This window comes from Ambystoma mexicanum, chromosome 6p, assembly GCF_040938575.1.
Source record: "Ambystoma mexicanum isolate Mex_15411 chromosome 6p, UKY_AmexF1_1, whole genome shotgun sequence".
NCBI classification, from domain to species: Eukaryota; Metazoa; Chordata; class Amphibia; order Caudata; family Ambystomatidae; genus Ambystoma; species Ambystoma mexicanum.
In genome coordinates, this window is record NC_090935.1 from 1,353,706,967 (window position 1) to 1,353,720,344 (window position 13,378).

Sequence of the window (13,378 nt, forward strand, 5' to 3'; positions counted from 1 at the left end):
TGCACCATCTCCACTGGAACCGCCAGGACCACTTGTGCTATGCATTAGCCCTTCGCCCAATTGTTCTTTTGCAAACTCCTGTCCACGTCCATATACTGGTGGCTGGTGTTTCTTGTGGCATTCAGGCAGTCCTCCCACCTTCTTCTTCCTCTCTTAAAGCACTGCAAATCCCCTCGTGCTACAATTCCTTTCTCTGGGCCTCTCTGTATGTATTGAATCAACCAAGTGAAACACTTGAGTGCTCCGTCAGCTGTTTTTTCCAGCTAAGGGGGCACTTTTGTGATGACTGAACTGTCAAAGGGAAACACTACTGTTGTCCAGTAAAAATAAATACCCTGCTTTCCCCCTGGATCCTCCAGCGCCTTGCATACACACATAATCACTTTAATTGTGTGAGTGTGTTTAGCACTGTGGGGCCCATTGGACAGGGATGGTGTCTATGATAGATGTCCAGTAAAAAATACCATGCCTGCCCCCTGGGATCCCAGAGCCAATTACAAACTGTTTGGCTTTGTAACCCATTTTAATGCATTATTTGAAAAGAATTCCAGGCGGGGAATCCCCCGCCCCTCACACCCTACTTGATTGGTTTGCGCTCCCTCGCTATGCTCAGTCGCTATGGCATATGTGGGTAAAATAATTATGCCCATCTACTTAAAAAATTTCCCAGTCGCCACTGGCCCTGGGACTGTGCTGGGAGCGGGGTGGGGAGAGCCCAGGGACTGTGGTGGGAGCAGGGTGGGGAGAGCCCAGGGACTCGGCGAGGAGTGAGATGATGGGGCCCAGAGACTGTGATGGGAGCAGCTGGGGGAGCACTGGGACTATAATGGGAGTAGGGTGCAGTGAAGGCGCGCAATAGTTCATATCTATTTGCCCTTACTCTCCATTTGGCACTTTTTGGGGCAGGAGGGAAACGACCTACCCACATTTTGCTTGGGGGGGGCACAGGCCAAAAAAGTTTGAAGACCACTGGGTCAGATGGTTATTCAGCCCTCGTCAGAGGGTTGGGCAAAAATCTCCCTAACACTTAAATTACACTGTTTGCAAGAACCTTATATCCATTTGCAAAATCTGTAGAGTACTTTTTTTTATAGGGAGTAACCTGAACTCCTTGTAAAAAGAATCTGACTCAACTAATATACGTGTACACAGAATGACAATGCATATTGAAAACACTAAAACGTTTCACTGTTAAAAAAAAACAGGGTGCTGCGACAACCATTACCTTTCTGTGTATTCACACGTAGCAACTGACTTGCACATGAAATGGCAAAATGGGTTTTTGATTTGACCCATAATGGTGTCATATATTAGACCAAGGAACAGCTAGTAGGCACAATTTTAGCAAACAACGTAAGGCATGTGTATTTATTAAGGAAAAGAACAACAGCAAGAAACGATGTCATGTTTTCGGGTGAAGCAAACGCGGCGCCGTGTCATCTCTTGTTTTGTTGAAAGGGGCTCTTCCTACTCTTGTCCTGAGCTCAGTGTGGAAGGAAGGAAGCCGCCCAGCGCGAGTGAAGATGAAGGTACAGACAGTAGTCCCGCCCCCGTGCCTAGCCCGGGGGAGGAGGCCGGCCCTCGGGAGGGAGCCAGAGTCTGGGGCAGGGCGCTGCTGCTGCTGTCGGTGAGGTGAAGCAATACACGGGGGTGGCACAGAGTTCCATTCACCTTCCGGAGCGTGGCGTAAGCAGCAGCGGCGGCAGCATCAGGCACGGCGAGACACTGACAGCCTCGGCTGCTGCCCCAGCACTGAGCGAGAGCCTAGGCAGGGCCAGCCCCCCGCCTCTGTGCCCCCCGCCCCAGAGCTGCGCTCGCCGGGTTGGTTGCAGGAGACGTTGACCCTAGAAGGCAGCCGGGATGGCGTTTGTCAGTAATGGAGAGACAGCTGAGCACGACGCCGATGAGGTAGGCGAGGTTACAAAGGGAGAGCACGGTGGACGGGGTGGGTAAGGGGGGCAGCTGTCAGTGGAAGGAAAGGGAGGCTGCAGGGTCTGGAGCGGTGGCTTGCTCTCGCATTGTAAATACGACTGGACGCGCGCTGCACGCGCACCACAGGTGTGGAGGTGCACTCAGCAGCGCCTGGGCCAAAGGTGGTGTATATAAGGGGGAGGGCCGGGGGCTGGGCGATGAGACACTGGTTGCTATGAAGCTCACCCTGCCTATGAAGGTGGTAAGGGCAGGTGCAGCAGGCTGGGCTGTACCCGGTATTGCCCTCTCTCTCTCTCTGGGCAGCTTCCACCTTCTAAGGCTGTGTGTGTCTGCTGTGCTTTTAGTCACGACGCCCCCGCAGAGCCGCTCGGCTTTCTCACAGCCCAGAGTCATTTCCTCGAATCGGAGCGGTGATGCCCCAGCACGCGCTGCTCCTCAGGTGCTGGTGACACGTCCCAGGTGGGCTCCGTGCTACTAAGCACCACAACCCGCCCCCGGCAGGGAATAGGCGCCAGTCTTTGAGCGCTTTGACACTGCGCACGCACAGGCCTGTTTGACAGGTTGAGTGCAGGTGACACAAACAAGAGGTGTGCGTTTTTAATTAAAAATAAGATATTCCTTAAAGATGTTACGTTTATTGGACTGTCGTGTTTCGCTGCTCTTTGCTTGATTTCAGGGTTACATCTGGGACCAGATAACATAGCCAAGCGCCCCTTTTCAATTGGATCGCGATATTTAGTGAGCCGTAATGCGGGGGCGCAGGAGAAGCCGGTCCGCTTACCCACCTGGAAACACCACTGGCCCATTTGACGGAGAATTCAGAGATTCCGATCCTCCACGTCCTTGCGATGTGGACAGTCCAGTCATAGCCGCTTGCCCTTTTACCATGGTCGGACTAGGACGTAAACTCGGCCCCGCACCGATGGCAAATGCGCCCAACAATTACATATTAAAATGTTCTACTTTTCAAAACAGACTGTGTATTACCCAAATGGGTGTTTTCTGGTAAAATAGGTTGCAAAGCATATTTGCTCAGTAACATTGGTTTAAAACTCTTATGAAACTGGCCCACTATGGCGAAGAATCTGGCCAATGCTAGAATCGCGGGTGGCACTTGGACTTGGCCTGTAGGCCTGTCAGAGCCTGCCTTTTACATGCTGTCTACATGTAAAACCCCACTGAATACCGGGACATTACAGACCCCGTACTCATTTTAGAACGGTGTAATGTGTTCCTGTTTTCACATTGCATGCCCCGAGTATTCACCCTGACCTCGCTAACTTTGAACGACTGGTCATGCTTGCAATTTACGTTGAAATGTATTGGACTGAATGGAAGCTCAAGATTGTAATGTATCAATAACCCTATTTCGATGGTTTGCCGAGCCAGTGGCAGGTCACTGGGGATCAGGGGTCAAGTCCTAAAAATAAAAGCAAGGGTACTCATCAACAAACGTAATGGGATGTGACGCCAGAAATAAGAATATCAAGGTGAAATATGCACATTTCATTAAATTGGCTTTGCATGACCACCCAAATTGCACAGGACGAATGGCATTTATTTGCCTTTCATAAAAGCAACACACACACAAAAACAAAACACGATATTTTCTTCTAATAGTATTTTTGAAAACATTAAAAAGTGTGCATGTTTTAAACTCCAAGAACCAATACAAATGTTTTCCCTGGGACTTGCAGTACTGAAATGGGATATTTCACCTTTAGTTGTTTGCTATTTTTCATCAGGTTATAAAGTGCAGTGGTGAAGTGTCTGGCCTACACACCTGATGACTGCGTTTAGATCCCAGAGTTTGGCTTTAATTCATAAATTCAAAGATGCCAACGTTTCTCTTTTAGCTGGGGGAAGGGGACTGAGTTCACCCATTGAATAAAGTGGGTGGACTCCGTCCCCCCGCGTGTACCCTCGACTTGAGCCCTGCTGGGGATCCATGTTTTGTGTGTGAAATCGCAGCACCACAGAGGCAACTTTCCCTATGATTTTTTTTCGTAATTGTATGCATCGCTGGACATATTGTAAATTCACTGTTTGAAACCAAGGGAGTTTTTATTAAATATGTGTGTGTGTGTGTGCTTTGTAGCTGACCTACAACAAACCCATCCCACGTGTCTGCGCTATGACTGACTTGACAGGTTGCAGTTATTTGAGGTATGTAGGTTATGTTAAAGACCTTTTTGTACGGCCCCAAATTGCCACTGCGCTGCTCTCAGAGCCCCTATGCTTGTCCCGTTATCCGCTCCCATCTGTGAAAGAGCAGTGATTTAGAGGGGGCTGGCAGGGTGAGATGTTAGAGGTGAGGCATCCAGAGGAGCGAGTGGGTCGTGTTACATACAAGCCCTCTGCACATATTGCCGCAAGACAATAGTGCTCTGTTGTATGTGTTGCCAATAAGCATGAAGACTGACTGTTCCACCAATTCCCTGAGTAAAAATGGTGCATTGGGTGCGCGTGGGCCCCGCGTTGTGCTCAAGCAGACTGTAAGAAAGCTCCATATGCCTTGAATGGGTCTTAAATGTTCCAGCGGGTTAACGCCAGAATATTATTTCTGGGAATGGCAAGCCGGAGGACCAAGAAATATCTAGACAAGTATGTGGAGAAAAAAAAAACTAGAATGCCTGGGTGGAAAAGGGAGTAGAGAAACACTTTAAAAAAAAATGTTTGAAGAGTAAGAGCCATGGGTATAAAGGGATCAAAAGAAGTACCTGAAATGCCATGCTCTGTTCTGTTCCTTCTACCTTACCGTTTTGCCGTCGCATGAGCTAAATGTCCCTTGTACTGGAAGGCCCTTCTTCTGTAGTAGCATGTAGAGAAAAAAGTTCTTGGAATTGGTAAAAAATAAACCCATGGTGGGAATGAAAGAAATCTTAAACAGTGAATGGAATTTTTGCGTGCCTAGATCGTAAGATAAGAGTACAATACAAGCTCAGCGTTTAGTGCACTGTTCAGTGGAAGTCTGTGAGTAAGAGTTTAACTGTTTTCCACAAATGACTTCCGTTGCACAGCACATGGTGGGCACTTCGAAGATATCCCCTGGTATTGCCCCCCATAACCCCTCTCTGTCCCAATTGCTTCATACCCTCTGGGAAATAATCTTATGCCTAGTTATAAAGTCATTTTCCTTATCCCCCTCCTCTGACATCATGCCACCCTCCTAGGAAGTCTGCCCATTGTTGTGTAAAAGGAGATATGTGATGCATTCCTTTAATCAAAATATGTAACATACTGGTTAGTGGGTAAAACATTCAGTAACGGTGTTGTTTGCATTGATTCAGGCATTTCTGGGTGTTAAGGTTTCTTGTTTTCATTTTCCTTGCCAAGAAAGCCAAAAAGTGATTGTTGAATGCACGCTTCAAAGAATTCTTCTCGGCACCCCGTTCCATGTTGTGATTATACATAACTGATGAACCCATATGCATGCATACTGTAGGCCGAACCCCGACCCTCACCGAAATGATTTGTCTCACAACATTTTGTCAAGTGTTGGCAATAAAAGGCCGTAGGATTTTATTGCACAGATATGGTTATGCAGATACACAAATAATCACATATCATAATAATATTATACTTTTGGGCCCCGGGTCCCGAGGTTACCCCGTGTGGCCCGTGCCGCCTTCTCATGTCCCACGACTCGCTGTGGACACCGTACAGTGCCCTGTACTTCTTTTCCTTTGTTCTTCTCCCTTATTTGTAGGGTGGGAGGGTTTTGTGGTAAAGAAGCAAAGTGTGGAAGACGCTGAGTGAACAGCGAATCTCCTGTCAGTTTGGGTCCCCGTTCAGGGTCCACAAACGGATTGTTTTTTCTTAGAGCATTCTGCTGTTATTTATAAGACCCAGTCTTTGATGTGTATAGTAGTGGGGGCTGTGCGCCAGCCCCCGGCCGGATAGCCGACATGTCTGGCCCCCTGAGGAGGGGGCATTGATGTGTATTGTAGTGGGGGCTGTGCGCCAGCCCCCGGCCGGATAGCCGACATGTCTGGCCCCCTGAGGAGGGGGCATTGATGTGTATTGTAGTGGGGGCTGTGCGCCAGCCCCCGGCCGGATAGCCGACATGTCTGGCCCCCTGAGGAGGGGGCAGGTCTTTGAACCTGGGCCCTGCGTGCCTGTTGGTTTTCGGTAGGTGCTTAGCACCTTGTTGTTTGGAGGAAGGGCGAGGCGCATGTTCGCACCTCACCCTTCCTTGGCATTGTGTGACAGAGACAGCGTGTCTCTGCGCTTGTGGGGGAGCTGCCCCTCTCCTAGCCTGCCGAATGGTAACATCATTTACTCTGCCTCGACTTGGGCGGTCTTGCGTCATTGCCCATAACTGATGAACCCATATGCATGCATACTGTAGGCGGAACCCCGACCCTCACCCAAAATGATTTGTCTCACAACATTTTGTCAAGTGTTGGCAATAAAAGGCCGTAGGATTTTATTGTACAGATATGGTTATGCAGATACACAAATAATCACATATCATACATTTGGGCACCGGGTCCCGAGGTTACCCCCTCTGGCCTGTGCCGCCACACACGGGCACGTTACCGGCTGGCCGTGTTCCCCCGAAGTATCTCCTAATAACAGCCTCTAGATGCGACAGTTGCCGTGATCTCGCAAAAGAAATGTTCCATGTCTTTGATTGATAGGTGGGTATCGCCCTTGTGAAAAAGATCTGGGTCACCAAGGGTAATGGCCGGGTGTTTTATGAACCCCAGCCCTCTCACTGTACAGAATTTCTCTACTCCCCTGTTGAGTTTTCTTCTCGCAATGTCTACGGCTTTGTAACAGTGGGCCCCCAGCCATTTCTTTCTGGGAAGAATGGCCGAAAAATATATTTCCGTTTCCCTCCAGTTGTGGGAAATGCCTGACAATGAGGAGCAGATTTCCTCGAATAGGTTTCTCCTTCCTGAGTTCAGCAGGTCATTACCCCCTAAGTGTATTATGAGGAATTTGGGCGGGTCTCTGTATGCGACCAGCTCTGTTAATGTTTCGTGGATGTCGGTCCACCGTAGGCCCCTGTAGCCCCACCATGAAGCGACAGTGTTTCTAAAAGACGGACCTTCTTAGGTTTCTTCCGCCCATCGGCCTGTTCTTAAAACGAATGAGTGGCCGACAATCCATGCTGAGTTGAGCGAGGTCTTCCGGGCGCCTGTAGGTTCTGCAGGGACGGGAGGGAAAGGAAGAGAAAAAGTGGGGATGGCTATATTAGCTGTGGTCTGAAGTATCTTTTGTAGCAATCTGACTTCCATTCCCCCTATGTTTTTTAGTTGTGAAAGAGCCAGGCCTCCTTGCCATGCTGAGGTGCTGAGGTGGCTGCACCTATTCTGAAGGAATGGATGCCAAAGTCCTTGGGTTCCCACCCTGCAATGCTGATTGCTTTCATCAGTATCCCTTTAAATTGGTAGCGGCTTAGTGCCGAGACATCCCTGTGGATCAGGAACCTCCCCCCAGCCTTGGGCCTTTGTGCGCAGTAGAGGTTGGTGATGCATACTGGGCAGTTTGTTGCATCGTCGATACAACAAATGTTAATGGTTCTTTTGGCCCCAGTTTTTGACTGTTGGATTTCTATGTTGACGCTGTCTTGTCTGACCCTGACCTCCATGACACCTAAACCGTTTGTGGCCTTGGTGCTGGAGGCGATAAGCTCTCCCACCTGAAAAGCCCCGAAATAGGCAAGAAAAAAATGCTGTTTTGAATAATATGATCTCATAGGGGTGCTAACATATGCTTTCTAACTGGTCTGCTATTTTTACCAGTTTGTTGAAATCAAGGGGGCGGCGGATGTCTACCTGGGGCCCTTCTGCTCTGGCCCATCCTTTCATGGCGTAGGAAATGAGGGCGTTCTGGGTGGGGTCTGAATCACCCTCTAATTTTGAGAAATATGAGATTGCCATTAGGTGTCTTTTAGCCCAGTCTCTTTTAAAGCCCTGCTCGTGCGCCCATTTTAAGAATGTTTCTATGTCTTTAATCGTTATTAACTCGACATGGTTTAAACCTGTGGCTCTAAATACTGTTTGCAAACACTTACTGTACTGAGCTGCTGTAGTGCTTGCCTTGGCTTTCTCTGCCATCTCTATTAAGAAACCTGTACCAGGGTTCTTATTTTCTATTGGCAGGGGTTTATTGGCACCCGTCTTAAAGGTGCCTGTATCACGTTGGACATCCCGACCTAGGCTCTTTGGCGCTGGCGTTGATGTCGGTATTTTGTTGGCACCCGTTTTTGAGGTGCTTGTTTTTTGAGCACCCCGGCCATTGCTCTTTGGGGCCGGCGTTGATGCCAACATTTTTGAGGCCCCCATTTTTGAGGTGCCTGATTCTTGATGGGCAAACCAGCCATTGCTCTTTGGCGCAGGCGTTGATGCTGTTATTTTGTTGGCACCCGTTTTTGAGGTGTTTGGTTCTTTTTGAGCACCCCGGCCATTGCTCTTTGGCGCTGGCGTTGGTGTCGTTATTTTTGGGTTCCCATTATTGCCCAGCATTCCGCTGGTATTGGTGTCATCTGTTCCTGGGCGTGCGGCGCTAGCTCCCGGAATCTTGGCCACTGAAAGCGAGATAAAGCATCTGCAATATTATTGTCTGCTCCTGCAATGTGCTTTGCTTTCACCACAATGTTTTCTTGTAGTGTGACTGCTGTAATGGCTCATAGGACTTTCAGCACTACAGGGCATTTAGCGGATCTTCTGTTTATGGAGCCTACCACGGCCATGTTGTCGCACCAGACCAAAAGTTCAGAGTTCGCTAGCTGCCTGCTACAGATGTAAGCCAGATGGGAACTATTTCTAGGAGGGTGATGTTTCTTGTCCACCCTGCAGCTTGCCATGTTATGGGCCAGTGACCTGCCACCCATTCTGCTTCTAGTATGGCTCCAAAACCCTTGCTCCCGGCTGCATCGGTGAAAAGGACCCTTTTTGTCGAAGTGTTCAATGGTGTACGCCAAAGTGTTGTCCCGTTAAAATCTTTAAGGACATTTTCCCAAATTCCTAGATCTTGTTTCACCTCTGCGCCTAGACGGATGTGTAGGTGGGGTTTGGTGTAAGATTTGATTTTTTTTGTTCCAGGCTTCGGGAGAATACCCGCCATTGAGGGATAATTTGGGCTGCAAAGTTTAAGTCTTCCCGCTAGCGACTGGATTTCTTTCACTGTGCCTTTTGTCTTTTGTTGTCAAGCTTTGTATTTTTTCCAGGAGTTCTGCTATTTTTGTTTCTGGAATTCTGCAGAGGCTTTTTGCTGAGTCTATTTCAATGCCTAGAAAAATGATGTTGGTGGCTGGTTTGGTCGTTTTCTCAGCTGCCAGAGGGATGCCCCATTGCGCGGCCATTTCTTCTAACTTTGCCAGGGCTCTGTAGGGCTCTGCTGCATTCTTCAGAGTTTGCCGGCCCCATTACCATGAAATCGTCGAGGTAGTGTACTACCCTGGACCCTGGTCTCGGTCTTTGAAAGGACCATTGAAAAAAGGAACTGAATTGTTCAAATAGGGCGCAAGATACTGCGCATCCCATGGGGAGGCACCTGTCTACATAGAATTTATTATTGAAAGTGAAACCTAGCCATTGCTGTGAGTCTGGGTGGACTGGCACCAATCTGAAAGCGGATTCGATCTCCAGTTTGGCCATCAGGGCGTTTGTGCTGCATTCCTGTATGAGTCTTACCGCTTCTTGAAACTGCGTGTACGATACCGCTGATTCCGTGTGCGGAATGCTGTCGTTTACTGATTGGCCTTTGGGGTAGGATAGAAGATGAATTAGCCTCATTTTCCCAGGTTCTTTTTTGTGGCCCAGACCTAGCGGTGATATTATGTAATCTTTGAGGGGCATGCGGTCCCAAGGTCCTGCGATTCTGCCTAGTAGTAATTCCTTCTCAATTTTGCTTTCGACCATTTGTGGGTTGTCCCTGGCTGACTTTAGGTTGTTTGGGACGTTCAGGGACCCGCTGCCCTTAAAGGGGATGACAAAACCATGGGTGAAACCTTGCCGGATTGTTTCACTGGTTTCTTTGTCTGGGTAATTTATGAGGGCCTCTCTAAAATTGTCTGGATTGATGGGTGAGCAGCCCGGGGTTAAACAAGGGTTGGTGAGATGCATTTGAAGTTATTCTTTTGTATTTTTGGCTGGTAGTTTGGTGCAGTTAGTCGCTGCGTGGTCATTGTTGCAGTTTGTGCACGTGTGCTTGTACCAGCATTCTTTTCCCCATGTGCACTGGTTTTTCCCAAAGTTTTTACAAGTGGTGTTGGCTTTCTGAGAATGGTTTTTGTTCTGCCTGCGGGTATTAGATTTAGCCCCCCATGGCTGGTTCTTCCGAAAGGGCTGCTCCCCTTTTTTGTGGTTTTCATTGTTGGGGGTGGGGGGGGTCTGGGGCCCTGTGAGTTTTTGTTATTTTTGTGGGTTAACTGTGCGGTCGGTCTCTTCTTCTGAAGGAGGCTCTGCGTTTAACATGTATAAGTCATTCTGTACCTTGTCCTATTCTATTGATGGCCTCTCTGACATGCTTCTCCTGAATCTAATGTCGTATGCTAGCCAGGTTTTCCCTTTTTGAGCAACTTTAACTTCTCTGATTTTTGTCCACGTATGCCCATATTTTGCTGCCATCGTGGGGGAATTTTTCTTCATAGATATTTGCCAAACTGGCGAAAGCCTGTAGACAGTTGTCCCAATTCTGTTCTACCTGGGTATTTCTGGCTATGGCTTTCTCTTCTATCTTTTTGAGACCCCTAAACGCATTTTTCCCTATGCGTTGGGCTTCTATCAGTGAAAAAATCTCGATGAACTCTTTCACCCATATGGCTTCTTTGATTGTTTGGTCAATGTTCCATGCTAAACACCTTTTGTATCTGTTCAATATTTCTGCTTGAAAAGATTACATTTTTGCTCTAATTGGGAACTACTAATCATTACTGTGTCCGGTGGGTTGTTGTTGCTTGCTCCTGACAGTCCTGGGGTATTTGTATTGCGGACTGACCATGCTTTTAAAGCACCCGTTGTGTCAGGAGCTGCCGTTGTTCGCGTAGTTACAACTGTGACGGCTGATGTTGGTGTTGTTGGCACCTGTGCTATTGCTGACAATGGTGGTGCTGTAGCTGTTGTTGGTGGGAGGGTGGTAACTGTGATGTCTGTACTAGTGGTGAGATGGGGTCTGCCTGCCTGGACTCGGCTGTGCGAGGTGTTTGTTTGCCCCTAATTTCTAGCAATAATTGCTGCATCTCACTCATGTTCTCATACAATTTAGGCAGTTTTTTGTTACCTTTTCCCATGCCTTCTGTAGACTTCCTTTTCTTTGCTGGTGTCATCTCGTCCTCATGCCTGGTTGGTATGGGGACCCCTTCTTTTGGTAAGCCGTACATATTTTCTCGGACCCAGGGCCAGCCGTAGTGCTCCGCTGCTTCCATGACTGCAAGCAAGTGGGGTGATTTCGGTTTCTGTGCCGGTGCTGGAGGTTCCTGTGATTTTCGCTTGGGACCCATCTCTTTTAGGTCTGTAAAGCTGAAAAAGACACGGATGTCTGCGTCTGTGCGCTTTGTCTGTTTTTCCTCCGCGCTTGTTTGTGCCGGCCTTGGTCCTGCTTCTACCACGTTCTCACCGGGGTGTCCTCTGTTTCAGCGCGGTTTCTCGCTGCTCGCGTGTAGTTTTCTGAACAGGACAATGTTCAAAGGGGGGAGAAAAGACGCTGCGTAAGCAGTGAACTTTTAAAGATTGCTAAAGAAGCAAAGTGTGGAAGATGCTGAGTGAACAGCGAACCTCCTGTCAGTTTGGGTCCCCGTTCAGGGTCCACAAACAGATTGTGTTTTCTTAGACCATTCTGCTCTTATTTATAAGACCCAGGGACGCCCTGGGTCTTTGATGTGTATAGTAGTGGGGGCTGTGTGCCACCCCCAGGCCATATAGCCACATCTCTGGCCCCCTGAGGAGGGGGCAGGTCTTTGAACCTAGGCCCTTCGTGCCTGTTGGTTTTCAGTAGGTGCTTAGCACCTTGTTGTTTGAAGGAAGGGCGAGGCGCATGTTCGCACCGCACCCTCCCTTGGCATTGTGTGACAGAGACAGCGTGTCTCTGTGCTTGTGGGGGAGAGGAGCAGGCATGGGGGCGGGAGCTGCCCCTCTCCTAGCCTGCCGAATGGTAACATCATTTACTCTGCCTCGACTTGGGCGGCCCTGCGTCATTGCCCAGAAGCAGGTTAACTTAAGGCAAAGGAGTTGTGCCACAATGCTAGATGGGAGTAGTGCGGATCAAGCTGCTAGGTCTTGTCCCTACGGCGAAATCACATCCAGATTTGTTTTGTTGTCATTGGCCTCATCAGCAAGAGCTGGTGGATCTAGCAGCTAAGCCGGCTATGTCAAGAGAGAGGAGTGGAATGGCGGTACCTTTTTGGTGAATACATTTAGAAATATTATTCTGAGAAAGGTGCTAGAGTAATGGCGAGAGGTGGCACAGAAGACTACAAATAAAAGTCAGGCAAAATTCAGAAATGTAGACATACAACAAGACACAGCACCAAATGGAATAAGAACTGCACTAATTCTACATTTATTCCCAATGGGGAATCATGGAAATGGGGTTGGGGGGGGAAATGCCCACTTTGTGATAATGCCAGAGTATTCAGCTCTACTTTCTGTTTCGCCCAAAGGATGACACTTTGGCTTGGTTGAAAAATAATTCGGGCAATGGAAGAAATATGAATAGTCCATTTTGATCAATACTCTAGAAAGAGTTAAGGGGTGTAAATCGAATGTATACTAATTGGCCTTTTCACAATTGACCTCGGGAGAATGGACCTAATTTAAAAGGTCAATTAGGAAATATATGCAGGGGTAAACCCCCTGTAACCACCCACCCAATCCAAAACCAAAAGGTCAATTGTAAATGGTCAATTTGGGTAACACCGTGTAAATCGTCACATTTGTGAAGTAAATTCCCAAAAAGGTGCATGTCGAGTCCCTGGGACCAGAGAGTAAGGGGGCACATATCTGAGCACACCCATCTTCCTTGTTCTGTACAAAAAGAAACACACTGGTTTCGTTCCTGGCCGCCATTTGTTTTTCAATAGCTTTTCCCCGGTTGTAGAAGGTGGCATCAACGATCTATGCATTTGATTTCATCGCTACGCCAGGCAGTGGAGTCGTCTGGAACCTTGGTTTCCCATTGTCCATGTGGTATGTGCTGCATGCAATGACTGGACCGTTTGTATTAATGCCCCAGGAAAATATCTATGGGCTGGGGTAGTAATCTGGTTTACAGTCCAATAATGTTGTCAAAAATGGTGTTACAGCGCCCTCGACAATGTGTTTGCTCTTTTTCAATTGTGGGCACCTTCACCTGGGCCCATGTGCAATGAATGGGTGCAGCCTGGCAGAATTGCCATCTCTGACGGGTAAGCAGATTACCATACTCGTTTCACCCCTTAGAGACTGGTTCTTGATCGCTTTGATTTCACTGCACACACTGATAATTGTACATTATG

General features: G+C 48.3%; 1 protein-coding gene across 4 annotated transcripts in view; it reads left to right on the forward strand.

The window, feature by feature from the left end:
- Window positions 1-13,378, forward strand: part of TTC39B (tetratricopeptide repeat domain 39B) — a 906,668-nt gene that overhangs the window by 43,564 nt on the left and 849,726 nt on the right. The window contains exon 1 of one of the 4 annotated variants that reach the window (XM_069626053.1): window positions 1,487-1,529. The exons of 1 other annotated variant lie outside the window; for it this stretch is intronic. In XM_069626053.1, the coding sequence (XP_069482154.1) occupies window positions 1,524-1,529 (6 nt within the window). In that variant the 5' untranslated portion in view covers window positions 1,487-1,523. Of the gene's footprint in view, window positions 1-1,486; window positions 1,530-1,586; window positions 1,909-13,378 lie in introns of those variants that run through there. 2 more of the 4 variants (XM_069626052.1, XM_069626056.1) reach the window with 2 other exon arrangements.